Source organism: Crocodylus siamensis, chromosome 8 (genome assembly GCF_052110815.1).
Source record: "Crocodylus siamensis isolate JL-2025a chromosome 8, ASM5211081v1, whole genome shotgun sequence".
NCBI lineage: Eukaryota > Metazoa > Chordata > Crocodylia > Crocodylidae > Crocodylus > Crocodylus siamensis.
The window spans coordinates 20506175-20521238 of NC_143402.1; the positions used below are offsets into that span (position 1 = coordinate 20506175).

Below are 15064 nucleotides of genomic sequence, written 5' to 3' on the forward strand. Positions count from 1 at the left end.
AATCTGCAACAAGCTGTTTCTGTTTGTCCATCTCCTGTTGTCTTCATAAAGTTTCAAAGTTCTGTAATCCTTGTAGCAGACTTTTCCACCATTTGGGGCTGTCCTGGGCGATAATCACCCACAAGTTGATGTCAGGGTTGTACCATACAGGAGACGTCTCCTGAATGTTGTCAGCAACCAAGACTGAGCCACCATAACATGCGAATATATGTTTGTTAAGTACATTTTTAAAACTGTCATTCTCCCCTTTTGATATATAGTCTAGCAAGGTTTGTGGATATGAGATTGTGGCTTTCGCTCCTGGAGCCAACTGCCTAAATCCCTTTGTGGATCAGGTCCTTAATCCCATTGTATCAATTTCCTGTCTGTAAAATGGAGACAATAGTACAGGCAGTCCTCAGACTTACGACACAATTGGTTCCTGAAAACCGTGTCTTAAGTTGAAACGTTGTAACTCGCAACCAATTGCCCCACAGGAAACAACGTTATAAATGGGGGATTGGTTCCTGAACCAAGGCCTGATACACTATTTTCACCCAAAATAACCCAGAATTTTGTACAGTACTCAATTATATAAAATAAATAAATGTAGCTATAGTACTTGTCTATATGAAGTTATGTATTTGTATTGTAAATATTCCAGATCTGGGGGTCACACGTCCCTCCCCCACCTTCCCTATGCCCTCCTGGACAAGTGGCAGGAGCTGCCAGACAGGCTGCAGCTTCTCCTGCAGCTGCCCAGCTCAGCCCCTACTGCCTGCCCCAGCCCAGTGCGAGCAGCCAGGGGATCAGCCGGATGAGCTGTGGCTTCTCCTGTGGTCGTCCGGCGCAGCCCTGGCACTCCTGCAGCTGGGGGAGCAGCTGGCCAAGCTGCGGCTTCTCCTGCCACCCATAGACCCGCTTCCAGAGCCCGGCGCAGCCCCATCTGTGCAGCGTTTGCCCCTCCCCCTGTTCCAGCCCCAGCTTCCCCCTCCCGCAGAGGCCCTGATGTGTCCCGCCACGGCCCTTTCCTTCCCCTTCCTCTTCGCCTTCCCCTTCCAAAGACAGCTGTATCCAGCATTCAGCATTGTAAAGTTGAAACCCATGTTGGAACGTTGAAACCCAGGTGTCAATTTACAAATGGCGTAACTGTGGTTCATCGTAACTTGAACTGACGTAAGTCGAGGACTGCCTGTATAGTGATTTGCAGTCAGGGTGCTACGCTGCTCTGGGGTGTCATGAGATTCTTTTAAGAGTGGTGCACAATATTAGTACTATTAAGTGTGCAAAAAATCTTCACTGCCATGCATTTCCATTTTCACAGACTTGCGGTTTGTATACTGGTTTGAGCTTTTATTTGATCCAAGAGAGTACACAAACACCAACAGCATCTCCCTATGCCTGAAGAAGGGTGTTTGTGCTCGAAAGCTTGTAAAGAACAATTTCTCCGCTATTTAGTTGGTCTAATAAAAGATATCACATTTTTACCCAAAGAACCTTTTCTGCTTATCTCCTTAGACCAACACAGCTATAACCAACACCTCCCACGTGAGTCACAAGATAAAGCCAGAAATTTCAAATAGGAATCCATTGGGTCAAAAACCATTCTGACCTGTTGTGGTCCTTCTGAGCTTTTTGGAACAAAAGAATTGCTCTATTGCTTTTCTGTAGTCAAAAAGTGAGTGACAGCTAAAAGCTGGCATTTCCAGAGAGGTACCCTGAGTCTAACAAGGGGTGCTTTTAGTCCAATGAGAAGGTTTCTTGAGTCTAAAAAAGGTTGAGAACTGCTGCAATAGCACTTCCCAACTCCCCAGGGGTGAAAGCATGAATGGCACATGCCTCTGGCAGGTGGGGAGGTCCCACAGACCCTGTTGGCGCTGTTGGTGGCGGGGGGTAGGGGCAGTGAGTGCCAATCAGGGGTCGGCGACCACCTGCAGGTGCTGCTGGCAGCATCAGTGGCCAGAGGCGATCATGGACTGCCCACAGATACCACCAGCTGTGCCAGCAGTGGAGTGGTGAGTGTCAACCCTTTTGCAGGGAGTGCACCGCCACGTGCAGGGGGTGCACGTGCACCCATGTGCACCCCCTGCATGTCGACCCTGGATGAAAGCAGGTTAATCCGGCCATAGACTTAACTAGCTAAATTGTACTTGTCTAGGCTGCAACACCACTAGAGAAGAGCCCTTTAAGCTGTAGGGGCTGGGCTCCATATATCTGTGCAGGAACTTGCACTGTTGCTGCTTAGCTTCTATACAGAATCAGGAGCAATAGAAGACAGCTGTGCTAGGTCTGGCAAGCCAGGCCATCACCCCTTCACTAGATATTATAAAACTGAAGATAAGGAAACCATAGAAAATCACCAAACATCAAGTGTCAAACAGGCGTGCTTCTTTTATTGAAATAGTTACACCCACAGCTTGGGAAAAGAAAGTGAACAGCTCTTTAAGGAGCATGTGTGAGGGGAATGATTGCAAGTGGTTTGTATTACAATATATACACCTTGCATCACACAAAGGCCATCAAGGTGAGCCAGGGATAAAAGGAACCATAGCTTGTGAGATAAAAGTCACAGGTACCAAATCAAGCTCTGTACACCTTGAAAAATGGGCTATTGCTCTCCCTTGTTCTCTGACAACATGGAGTTTATTAACCACAGTCAAAGAGTGCTGAGCCAGCTGCTTTCTACTGATTGCAAGGGGGTGTTGAGTAGACTAGTCAAGGTGACATGTAGTCATTGGACATTTCTTCTTCATCTGCATTAGGGTCCAACCCTGTGATGTGCTGAGCAGGTCCAGCAATAGGAATCAATGACTCTCAGCAGCTTGCAGGGTCCAGCAGCACAATGAGAGATTAGGCCCTACAGCAGTGAATAGGAATGTACAAATTCCTTGGGCTTTCATTTTCTTTTCTCTTGCTCTCTCCACCTTGTCAAACCCACTTTATTTTTATTTCCAGCAGTGGAAGTGTAGTGTTGGTGGGGGTGACCAATTTGGAAAACTCCTGAGCAACATCCATTCAAACTCCCCAAACCTTTTTAAACTTTGAGACTTTTCCCTTCTATAAAACCCTCTTTTTCCTCATTGCCATTGAACTCATCTGACTACCTCATCTTTGAAGATGGGGCTGCAGCATTCTTAACCTCTAACCACTTTTCCAAAAGGCTAAGGCAGCCTTGTTGAATATAGTGATTTGGATGCTCTGCCTGCCTTTCATTTCCTGGTGAAACACTTGCAAACTAGTTACCAAAAATGTTTCTGACACTCCTGCCAGTTGTCCTTATCCTGATAGCCAGGCCTGTTGCTTTCAGTCTGAACGCTGGTGTTTGTGTTTCGTTAAGGGGGACTTATCTGTCCTCAGAGGCAGCAGTAAGCGCTATCTAATAGCTTGCTCTTTCCTGACCTTCACATCATCTAGCACTTGGAGTAGTGGGCCATTCTCTGGCCAGAAAGGACCTAACTTCAGCATCCACTCAGCAACACATCTTAACTACTTTCACAACCCTTTAACTACCATGCCAAAATCAAACCATATGCAACTCCTCATAAAAGTCACTAGGAATTTAATGAGGATCCCTATGCACATTGCATCTTTTACTACCTTGTTAAAAAATATGAGTTATGAATTTTTATCATCGATTAGGAGCCCTCAGGAAAGGATTGTATCCTGTACTAGGATTGTGTAGGACCAACTATTCCCAAAAGGTAACAAAGGAGCAGGGCTCCTCAGCGGTGGTGAAGTGTCATAGCTCTCTTGAGGTGGTGGAGCCCTTTCCCAAATATTTGATGGGAAGAGGCGGGAGAGAAGAAAATGAACACACTATAACAGATTGGAAGCCACAGATCTCAAAAACATGCTTCTCACTCAACCCATGAGGAACTGTGGGTGCTTTGCTCCTGAATGCACTGTTTGGGTGCCCTTGAAACCCACCTCAATCATCATCAGCAACAAACTCCTTCAATTTTGATGAGCCAAACCACAGAGCCAAAGGAAGTTGGAGAAGGAAGAACCAAGCTAACTCTTAATTCAGGGGGAAGCTCCTTGCTCTGGATTCCCATGAATGTCGATAAGAAAAAGATAACATAGTGGAGCTCACTACAAGCTAAAATAAATGCAGGCTGACACAACACTTTGCTTCATATTCCCGGGTTCTTTTGTAAACTTAAGAAAACCTACAGAACGTGCTTTGGGGTTAGGGGGAGGGTGTTTTAATTAGGGTGGCTCCCAAGAGCCACTCTAATTAAAAAGCTCACAATGTCTTGCACATTCAGTGTCCCGCATTTCAAAATGGTGGTAGAAGCACTTGAACTAAAACTCATTCGACGAGGCTCATTGGATGAGACGCTGCAGGACGCTGAAGTGCTTTAATTAAAACGCTCCATCTGCTCTGATGCAGTCTGACCAGCGCGAACTGGAACACGTGCAAAAGTGTTGTATGAGTTTGCAGGTTTGCCGGCCAAACCCCTTCACGTTCCTGTGTGCACCTGCAATTCTAGGCAAAACAACAAGGAGAGCCTGAAATTTTGAGGGAAATTCTTTGTACAGGTTTGCTAATTTAAAACTGGGGGAGGATTTAGGCTGTACTTAGCCTGCTCCACACCTGTCAGTTAAGTTCCTTCTGTAGAAAAGATAGCAAAGAATTAAAAAAAAGAGAATGACGACAACAGCAACCAAACCCAAACTCCAACATGAATTGCACATCTCATGACTTTACACTTATTGACCCATGCAGCCTGTTGGGCTCTTCACCCCTCAGTCATGCCTCTATAGAAGAAGCTCCACAGCACGCTGGAGAGAGTCAGCAGTCACGGCTCCCACTCATATTTTTCCTACACAAACGTCTCTTCTGCGAACGCCACTGCATCACACTCCTCTGAGGATGCAACTGTGCGGGGCTGGCTCCTCAGCCACTCCACCCTGCTCCGGATGAGCTCATTTTCCACAGCTTCTGCCTCTGCTGCATGGCAGGCCTTGACCTCATCATGCTTGAAGTACTCCCTGACGGTGCTGCGGATGGAGGCAGGGAGGATGATGCGGATGGTGTGACTGAAGGTGTTGATGCTTTTGCTGTGGGTTTTGGCCTGTGCCTCTGGTTGTGCCTCCTCTGCCAGCTCCTCTGGAGGGGAGGTGGTCTGGGCGACCTGTCTGTATTCTGCCTGCAGGGAGTGGTTGGTCCATTCGTGATGGTATCGCCTGGAGACTGACTGCAGCACCAACGGGGTGTTTTGCCCGTAAAACACTGTCTGGGGGATCTGCACTCTAACTGTCGGTAGACTCCTGGAGGCGCTTTGTTCACTGCTGCTTGAGTTGCTGGTGCTGAGGTTCACAGCCAAACCTTTCTCTTCCTGCTCTACTGGAGACCCTCTTGGACTTTCTGTATTTGGGGCCATGTAAAAGGTTATCTTGGTACGCTTCAGGCTTTCCTGTCTGGACACCTCAGAGCCCTTTATCTCAATGTGCTTCCCTGATTTCTCTCTGTGCACTTGCCGGCTGATTGCAGAGGAGCTTTCGCTGTCTTGGGTGTGGGTGCCATGGCCTGCGTCGTGATTACACTCTTTGAAATAACCTTCACTTCTTGTGTAACAACCTTGTCCAGAGAGCCCTGTACTTCCCATCTCTCTTTCCTCCCCTTCACTGCCACTCTCATTTAGCAAGCTTCCCACGGCACCTCCATTGATGGGGGTAAAGCCCTTTACTTCCCCAGTGCTATGGCTGCACCCTATGTCCTTTTGCTCATACTCATTACAAGAGTCCAAATTGCAAGGGTTCAAGGGCAAAGGAGAGGTTAAGGGCTTGTGCCACTCTTTCTGGGGCTGCTTTGCTGCCTTTGGAGATAAGGCATAGAGTCTGGCAGAAGTGCCGAACATGAAAGGCAAGGAGGAGACATCTGTGGGGCTGAAGGCTGAAGACTCTGAGCAGTAGGAGAAAGCACTGTCTAAGGAACTTAATGAGGAGGCAGAGGGAGAAGTGGTGGTAGAGGACAGGCTGGAAAAGCTGGATCTATTGGACAGATTGTTTTTTTGAAAGCTCAGCTTCTTCACCCTAGCTCCAGTCTGAGGTGAGCGCCAGAAATTTGGCCTGGTTTTATTAACCCTGGGACTCAGGCCTTCATCAATCAGCTTCTGGCTCTCCAGCTGCAGCTGCTTCAGCCTATGAATGTAGTCCGTGTGACTGTGCATGATGGTGGCATCGCAGCTGGACTGGCGAGCTACTGGCTCGTGGCTCTGGGCAGGAAGTTGAGAGCTGACACAGACACTGGGCTCAGATGAGCACCGATCCCTTGCTGGGCTCAGCGAGCGTATTGAGCCCATGGAGCAGAAGGAGCCCTCCTCCTCCAGAAGGTCATAGCTGTCTGCACTAGCATTTTTCCTGGTTTTGCTCTGGTAGCAGGCTGCGATCTCACTAAACAAGTCCCAGTCTTCCCGCTCTTCATCAAGTAACAAATCACTGGATGGGTCAAACACAATGTCTGCTTCAGGAACTGGCTGGTGCTTTGGTCTTTCCTGATCACAGGCAGCAAACTCCATCTCATCGGATGAATCATCATGCTGGGCCATTCTAGTACCTGGGGAAGACACACAGGGAGAATGCAAACTCGTACTGTGCTCTTCTATTGAGAACCAGATAATAATCTACAAATATTTATAACTACGGTGGGTTCAATATCAGGTGCAGAGAGAAGTAGCCATTAGGGCTGGGTGAAACGGCACTGCTCTGTTTCTACTTCAGTTTTGAGGTTTGGATGGAACAGCGTTTTGTTCTGAATTTCATTCTGAGTCAAAAAAGCCTCAGTGTTTCGCTTCCCCAGCCCGACTGCAGTGCTTAGGAGGGGAACTGAGCCTGGGCTCCCTGCACTGTGATCAGCTTCCCGCAGCCCAGCAGCGAGAGCCAGGGCTGCGCCCCTGGCTGCTGCTGGGAGCACAGCCTGGTTCTCCCCTGTCTCCCACCACCTCGCTGCTTTGAAACCTGAAACGTTTTGAAGCTTTGAAACTTTTCGACTAGCCTCTTTTTGTTTCGAGACTGTTTCAAAGCCCTTAGTTTCAATTCTATTTCGCTGTTTCGAGCTTGAAATGAGTCGAAACAGTGTTGAATCGAAACAGCTGGCAAAATGTCACGCAGCCCTAGTAGCCACCTCCTGGTTACACAGCAAGTCTCTGGCAGACCTGGGAAGAGACCCTCAGAACTCTGCCTCTAAGACCTGTCATTATTAGCCCAAAGTACGTGTGTATAGTAGAGGCACTTGGATCCCTTCTGACCTTCAAGGTCTAAGTTTAGAGACATTAGTTGAACTGTTTCATTTTAAACAGGCTACTGTGGACCTGTGATTGGTATGAGTATTTTGGTGACAAGTCACATAGTTGCTGGTTATCCCTTTGAACTGAAAGGACTAGAATAGTTCAGAACCATGGCAGAGGTAATGAGGATGAGGGAAGAGACAGGCACGGATATGTGCACAGCACTGTGCTTATGCCCTCCAATTTCCAGGCTGAGATAGGCAGGGAGCAAAGGGAAAAGTGTAATGGGAAATCAGTCATCTTCTCTTCAGTGTCCCTTGGATAAAGGCATGGGAACTGTAGTTTTCCCTTCCAGAGGTTTTTGACCACTGTTATGAATTATGAGACATTTCTGGAGAGGTGCCAAGAATATGCCATCCCAGAGACTTACCTAGGGAGTCCTCTGAGCCTTTTGATTTCTCTTTGTCTGGTCTTCGAAACAATGATGCAATATCCCCTCCAAAAATTTCTGCTGAGTTTTCAATCAGAAATTGCACTAGCATGGCCACCTGCCAAACAAAGAAGTCACTTAGATCAGTTCAAAGAAAACATTTGCAGCTATACTGGGCAATTCAAAGTTGCCCAAGGTGGCAAGTTGGTGTGTTTGTCAACAGAAAAGCAACATATTTTAATAGAGAAGTTTCTTTTTTTGGCTCAAAAAACAATGAAACACCACTGTATACTGGAATGACGGTGCATTAGTTACAAGAAACTGGACTGCGTGGATGAACAGAGAGAGCAGATACAGATATGGCAAATTCTGTGATCCTAATTACTCTTGCTGTCATCTCAAAAGTGACTGGAAACACCCTGTCCCTATTGAGTTGGTTGTGATAACTAACTTTTTCCTCTCTGCAGAATGGTGCCACCCATTATTAGAAGCTTCTGCTAGAGTACCAGTGCCCTAATCCCAGCTGGATAGAAGTTTACTCCCAGTCACTCCCTGTAAAAGCAAGTCCAGAAGAGTCCATTTGTTACAGCAGATAATGGCTTCTCTCAGCGCCTCCATGCGTGGAGAAGCTTGGTGGCCACACCACTCCATATGAATTTGTACATGTGGCTAATCTTTTATATTCCTTTTTTAGGTTGAAGGGGAATGAAGCTCATAGGAGGTAGCACAAGGAAAGGAAAGTCATCGGGGCAGAATCCTGCAAAGAGGATTTACCTTCTTTGTGGACCTGCTTTCCTCTTCGGGCCCAGTGGGACCGGGAAGCCACAGCATGTTGGGAGCTATGCAGAGAGCCAGGTTGAAGGCATTCATCTGATTCACTCCTGAATTCTGCTCAATGTGGTGCAGGACTCCAAAGAGGTATCGGAGTAAAAGGAGGTTGGCTTCTGGGAGCTGATTCACCAAGCTGCCAGGGAAAGAAAAAATGCAAAACAAATTGCTTATAAAACCTCGTCCTGCAAGCACCACTTGCTTTCTAAAGTCCCCTTTACAAACCAAAATACAACTGCATTTTTGCAACTAGTCTGGGACATGCTAGTCTGATCCAGCTGCAGCAAATAGGGCTGAGTCACTCCCACTCTACAGCTATGTGGCAGTCCTGTCTGGACATCCACACCTGTCATAATGCCTAGCTATACTGGCACTAATGCCTTTTGGGAAAATGGCGACCTTAGTCCCTGCACCTCCCCTGCAGGGGCACTGGAGCGTCTGGAGGATACATATATAGAGCTGTGCCAGTAGTCCATGGGATAATGCATTCTGCTATGTCCTAAGTTACAAAGATCTGTAAGGAAGGAATTTGTGGCTTAAAAAGCCTGTACTGAGCCAGTGAGAGAAAGAGATTTATCGTATGGGACATGCCAGTGCTAATGGACAATCCCCATTCAATGCACTCATCTGACAAAAAGAAAGAAACTCCCCAGGTCCCAATAAGTGTGCCTGGCCAGGGTTTTTCTTTCTGATGTCCATTGTGGCAATCATTTTAACTTTGCACACGCAAAGCAGCTAATTCCATTAATACCCCAGGACACGACTGGTGTCTGAATGACTGTATTTTCTCTCTGCAAATTCTGGTAATCAGAGCTGGTCATCAGAAAACTATTTTCTCATGAATTTTTTTGTTGAACATATCAACGTCTTTCATTTAAAAAAATTGTTTTGATGAAAATGTTCTGACCATCTATGCTGGCAACAGGCAAGGGCAGTGACATGGCCTAGAGCAATATTAGGAGTTTCCTAGAATAGGGTAAGTATGCTGTGGGACATATTCACATCCCCACCCCCAAGAGCCACTGTGAGCATTTACAAACCTTTTAATGACTTCTATCTTATGTGCTCGATTTTCTGTGTCCACAGCTTCCATCCATAACCCGTGCATGTCTGAGGATAGAACACTGTCAGGTATATTTCGTAGAAAATCCTGAATTAAATATATATATGCAGAGCAGTCTGGTCAGTTTTTAATTTTTTTCACAGTGCATACGTTTTTATTTACAGTAAGCATAAGAAAAAATGAGACACAATACAAATACATGCCTTCGAGGCCTCCCTGCTCCCCATAATGTGCAGCATTGAAAACAGACCTTGAACTTCTCCTTCAGTGGAACAAAGACCACCTAATCTACCCTCTGTGCTAGAAGCAGGTTTGTTCTCCACAGTATGGTAAGGCTAAGGCTTCACATTCGCCAAGGCTTTGTCTAGACCAGTTTTAAATCTCCCAAGTTCCTTTTTCCTTGGCATCCTGTATCACAGCTTAATATGCCTTTTTTTTTAAACAGTCTGAATCTCCTGCAAACCAGGGGTGGACTGGGGAGATTCCACTCATTAGGCCAAGCCTGCATTGCAAGAACCAGGTGCTTGAATTTCAGGTGCCTGAATTTTTCTCACCTGGTTTCACATCAGTGCCCCACTAGGGTTTCCCTTTACTACAAAGTTAGCTAGAGTGATAACACACGTGTTGTCCCTAGTTGTCCCTAGTTCAAGTCTTGTCCACACACAAAAACCTTTAACCTAAGTATGGTGGTCTTTTCACTGTAGCACCAGTGTGGAAAAAGCAATTAGAGAGGTACCATTCTCAGGGAACTCAGGTGTATGTAGCTTGGTTAACTCATGATGAAGACATACTCTTAGTCTGTTGAACCCTTTGCTGCCTGAGACTCTGCTGTGCTTCTGCGTTAATAAGTACAACCCCCACCCCAGATAGTGGCATGAGGGCCAGTACTAATTTCTGCACCTTTGTGCCAGTAAAAGCAGCAGTTCTTAGTTCATGAAGGGGCAGACCTGCTCTCTTTCAGGAACCAACTTTCAAATGAGAGTGGGGTATGTCAAATGGGTCGAGTTAAAAATGCAGTCCCTTGGCAGAATCACAGTATTTCCTTACTAACTGAGGAGTACTGTGTCATGCTGTTTTAATTGGAAGGAGGTGTATCATTTGAATAACTTACTGTGATGACTGCTGCAGCCACAAAGACGGACTCCCCATCCATCTGGACCTCATCTCCAGAGTTCAGTTTCTCTTTCAGTTCCTTACAGGTCTTGGCATTGGCTGAGCGCCTGAAAATGCCCCTTGTGGAGGGACCTTCATGGTAGAGGAGAAGCAGCATATCCTAGAGAAAGCCCAGCACCAAGATATGTTAACTCATATTTTAGGTATATCACATGCCAGATCTCCTGTGATAATTGGAGTACAGTCTAGTCAGCACTGAGATGGGAGATTACTAGGGTGATGCAGGGAGTTTATGTAGGGGGTGCCTTTTTTCTGGATTCAGAGTTCATACTGAAGCATAGGAAATCATTCTCCCACCCACCACATACAAGCCTTGGTTACAGATGCCTGAGAAATGACTGGCAGGGAGAGAGGTAGATAGATGCTTGTTACGGGACCCACGGCACAAATCTCCCCTTACCATAATTGGCTTGGGAAGGAGTCCATCAGGGCAGACGGAGGACAGAGACAGGCCAAAAAGTTTCCGTGGTGTCGTTGGGGAGTGTGATGGTGGACTGCCTGTGGGAGTGCTTGTGCTCCGACGCAGGGCCCAATCAATCAAGGATTTCTTCCTCTTAGTATGTTTCTGCAATGATTCTGAAACAGCAAAAAGACACTGTTTGTTCCTGTGTCTCCCCTTACTATTGTGCTATGAGCGGGTCACAGACGGTTGGACAGTAATTCCCAATACTTTAATCAGTTGTTTCCATCTCTCAGTGAATTCATTATCTGGGAATCTTTTTTTTTTCATTATGTGATCTGTTCTAAAGATGGTCAAATAATATTCAGAGAAAATTCTGGTCTATTGGCACATATGCAATTCACAGGCAATGTCTATATTATTAGAATTGCATGCTCAGATCAAGACATTAGTAACACGTAATCCAATTAGTAAGAAAATAGCTAGGAGACTGCAATCCTCTTGCTTTCTGAAATGAAACAGCTAAGGGTTAAATACAGCCTCATTGGTGTATCTGTTGTTGGCGCATATCCACGGTGAATGTAACTCATTGCTCAATGCTACTCATCCACTTAAGAGATGTTACTGAGAGCTGGCCTAAGGCTCAAGAACGCAGTCCTGCCACCATTGAAATCAACAGGTAGTCAGTGGGAGCAATGAAGCAATTGACTTCAGATATATTCAAGTTCAGAGTGTCTTTTGAAATAAAAACATGATCTAACAGGATATCAGCAGCTTCCACAGGGAGATTTCCAAAGTTATTTGAAGGGCCACAACTCATCATCCCTGATCTCACCTCTCCTTAGCTGCATTGGAACTTGGGGCTTGGGTTTCAGGATGAATTGGCACTGTCTGTCCTTGGGCAGCTGGTCCAGGGGGGAAGCCTCTGTGCCATCAGCCAGGAGTGTGTTGTTGTTGGTACCTTGATGCTGGTCAACAGTGTCTTGGAGGGAGCTCAAGACAATGCTGAGAGGATGCTCATGGCCTGTTGAGATAAGAGGCATGTAAAGTCCAAGTGAGAATCCAAACTCACAAATTTCACTATGTGAAAGCAATTGGGAGTCTTGGTTTGGGACACAGTGGTCATATGCCCTCATCACACAGCTACCATCATAGCTAGAACGAACGGGATTCTCACTGGCAGTCTCAGTTCATGAAGACTGAACTACTGATTACTCCAGGATGCAGTTTCCTCTTGGCCAGGGGTAAGGTGCGTCCCTGAAGCTTAGGGATAAGGAACACTCTGTTGCTCACCAGCAACTCCACAATAACAAGGTTTCTATGGCATCACAACATATGTACTCAGAAAGCCCAGGTAAGTTCTCCTAGGCTTCAGTGGGAGAGAATTGATAGAGGAGCTCATCCCGCTGCAGCACCAATGAGACATACCTCTGAACAGCTTAGGGAAAAAAATGATCTCAGCTTCAACAACCAAGGGAACTCTCTTTTAAAATGTTGAAGTACACTTTGACGGACATCAGTGGAAGCATCTTATTCAAACTTATTCATTGGGTGTCACTTAAAATGTAACATTTGATGGTTACACTTAAAAAAGATGTGGGCAAGGTAACTAACCATCAGCTCTTAGCATGTTGGTCAGAACGCTGTATGTGACGGCTGAGCTTTTAAAGTTCTGTCCACATAAACCATCAGCAGTTTACATGCTTCAGGAAAGCTTTGCTCTGGACACCGAGTAACACAATAATATAGGGTGGTTCCTTGTGCTCTGCCAGTGGCTATATGAAGTTCCTGACTCTACTTATAAGACAGGACAAAGACAGGCTGATTTTCAAAACAGTTAATAATACCAGAAGAACAGTATTTCTTCTGATAGCTTGGTGATTCTGGTCTTTGCTAGGAATTGCAAAGACTCTAGAATATATTAAAATACAAATTAAAAGACAAAAACAAAACAAAAAAACTCTCAAAGAAAATAAATCAAAGATTTTTGAATTTCATAAAAAATTACGTTGGGGTTGACTCTGATCCAAACAGCCTGTCGCTAACGTTGATTCCATCACGGCGTCAAACATAATAATAGAATTTGTTATGAATTACTATGGGAAAGACTGGAGAGACATGTTTCATATGCTTTGCCAAAGTAAATACCCTGTCTAATTTTAATTGTACATTTAATCTTACTCTGCTGTCTCGTTTTTGCCAGTGATGCAAAACCAAAAAAAAATAAAAATAAATAAATACTTTTTTTTGTTGTAAACTCCAGCTTTGGTGTTTTCTCTGATTAATATTTCAAATTTAGGAGATTAGACACTGGATTTTATTTGAATAAGTTTGTTGTATTTCTGAGATCAACTTATGGATCTATCATCTCTTCTGGTTCTGGCTCTGAGTCCCCTATATACACAATCATTTTCCTTCTAACATCCCAGAGTTTTTGTAATCTAAACAGAAATGGTTAAAAAAGGAACTTTTCAAATAAACAGCTCGCAAAGGACATTGCCCCAAATGCCCTGCGTCTCCATGTGAGATCAGTTTCAGATTAAAGTGAGTATAGAGACTAAAGCAACACAAAAAACCCTGTGAAATGAACCGTGTACTTAATGGGACTTGATGTCTCACATGGAAAACAATTTCCTTAAATGTGAGCTGGAATGCTTTGAAAAATAAATAAATACGAACAAAGAAGATAAATATTTTGGGGTCTTAATTACGTGCTTAAAGGATACCTATACATGCATCTTAAGACACTTCTTCCCTTTATTTACTTGTGTGCCGAGACCTGCCTTAAGGTTTCCCTTTCCCCTGCAAGACTGGAAACCACTGTGACCACCAAAAGCAGCATTCTGAATGTAATTCCTTGTTATGCTTTAGGTTTAGGTCCTGATCTTCTGCCACTGAAGTCAATCAGAGCTGAAACCCTTCTGAATCTTTCAGGAGATGGTCAACTTTGATCGACTTCCTTAACGAATTACAGTACAATCTGGTAAACCATTTGTGTGTGAAACCTGAGGCTATCAGGCCAGTTATCTTTCATCACGAATATCTGCTGCTTGCAGGCTTGATGCAGTTGATCATTTCACAGGTCAGCAAGCACTTAGAGGTAGATCTTGGAGAGTGAGAGATGTTTCCCTTGTCCAGACACCAGCATTGTTGTTGTTGATGTTATTGTTATTACCGTGGATCCTACATGCCAGCATATCTGAAGAAGGAAATGGAAGAGCCCTTACCAATTAAAGGGTAAGCAGGATCATCCTTTCCAGATATCACCCAGAGATGGTAGTCACTTGGTCTACCCTGCAGGTTGGGGAACAGAAAGGAAAGAAATGTGAGAATGGGGGCAAGAGCTGGAAAGAAGGACCAGATAAGCTGGACAGAGCCCACAAAACAATTGAAAGAGATAACAGCTGAACAGACCAAGGGGCAGGAAAAGCAATGGCCAGAAATCTCTGGGAAAGCAGAATGATTTGGAGTGACAGGGTCTCAGAAACAGTTCGTCTGACCTGGGAGAGGAAGGGGAAAGGTTCAGAGAGGGACAGAAAGGGAATGGGAAATCCAAATTTAAAAAAAAACCAGATTAAGAAAGCAAACCCAAACTAAGGTTTCTCCAATGTCCACATTTAAGGCTCAGATTCAGGAAGTCTCTTGACATATTGATCAAACAACATCAGTCAAGTTCATTAGATTTCCCAGGAATGTCAGCATTTACTGGCTATGTATTGTAGGGTGCAAAACACAGGACTAGTTCAAAAGGTTAAGAACATGGATATTTCAATTCATACAGATACAAGTATTTCCTATCTCTTATTTTCTTGCTAAAGAAACTAGAGCATACTTGCATAATATTTCATGCTTGTTCACTCTGCAAGTTGAACAAAGGTATTGACTATTCATCTCTCCCTTTGATGGTATGCTCTTGGAGCAAGGAGTATGATTAGCTCTATGTAAAGTTGGGCATGTAT

The 15064-nt window shown here is 45.0% G+C and overlaps 1 protein-coding gene across 1 annotated transcript in view; it reads right to left on the bottom strand.

The window, feature by feature from the left end:
* Positions 1-2347: 2347 nt before the first annotated feature.
* Positions 2348-15064, bottom strand: part of LOC149858176 (uncharacterized) — a 51386-nt gene continuing 38669 nt past the window's right edge. Inside the window, exons 8-15 of the mRNA XM_090060563.1 lie at positions 14333-14399; positions 11941-12129; positions 11106-11281; positions 10644-10805; positions 9510-9619; positions 8416-8605; positions 7642-7759; positions 2348-6541 (exon numbers count right to left, since the gene is read on the bottom strand). Of these exons, the coding sequence (XP_089916689.1) occupies positions 4806-6541; positions 7642-7759; positions 8416-8605; positions 9510-9619; positions 10644-10805; positions 11106-11281; positions 11941-12129; positions 14333-14399 (2748 nt within the window). The 3' untranslated portion in view covers positions 2348-4805. The remainder of the gene's footprint in view (positions 6542-7641; positions 7760-8415; positions 8606-9509; positions 9620-10643; positions 10806-11105; positions 11282-11940; positions 12130-14332; positions 14400-15064) is intronic.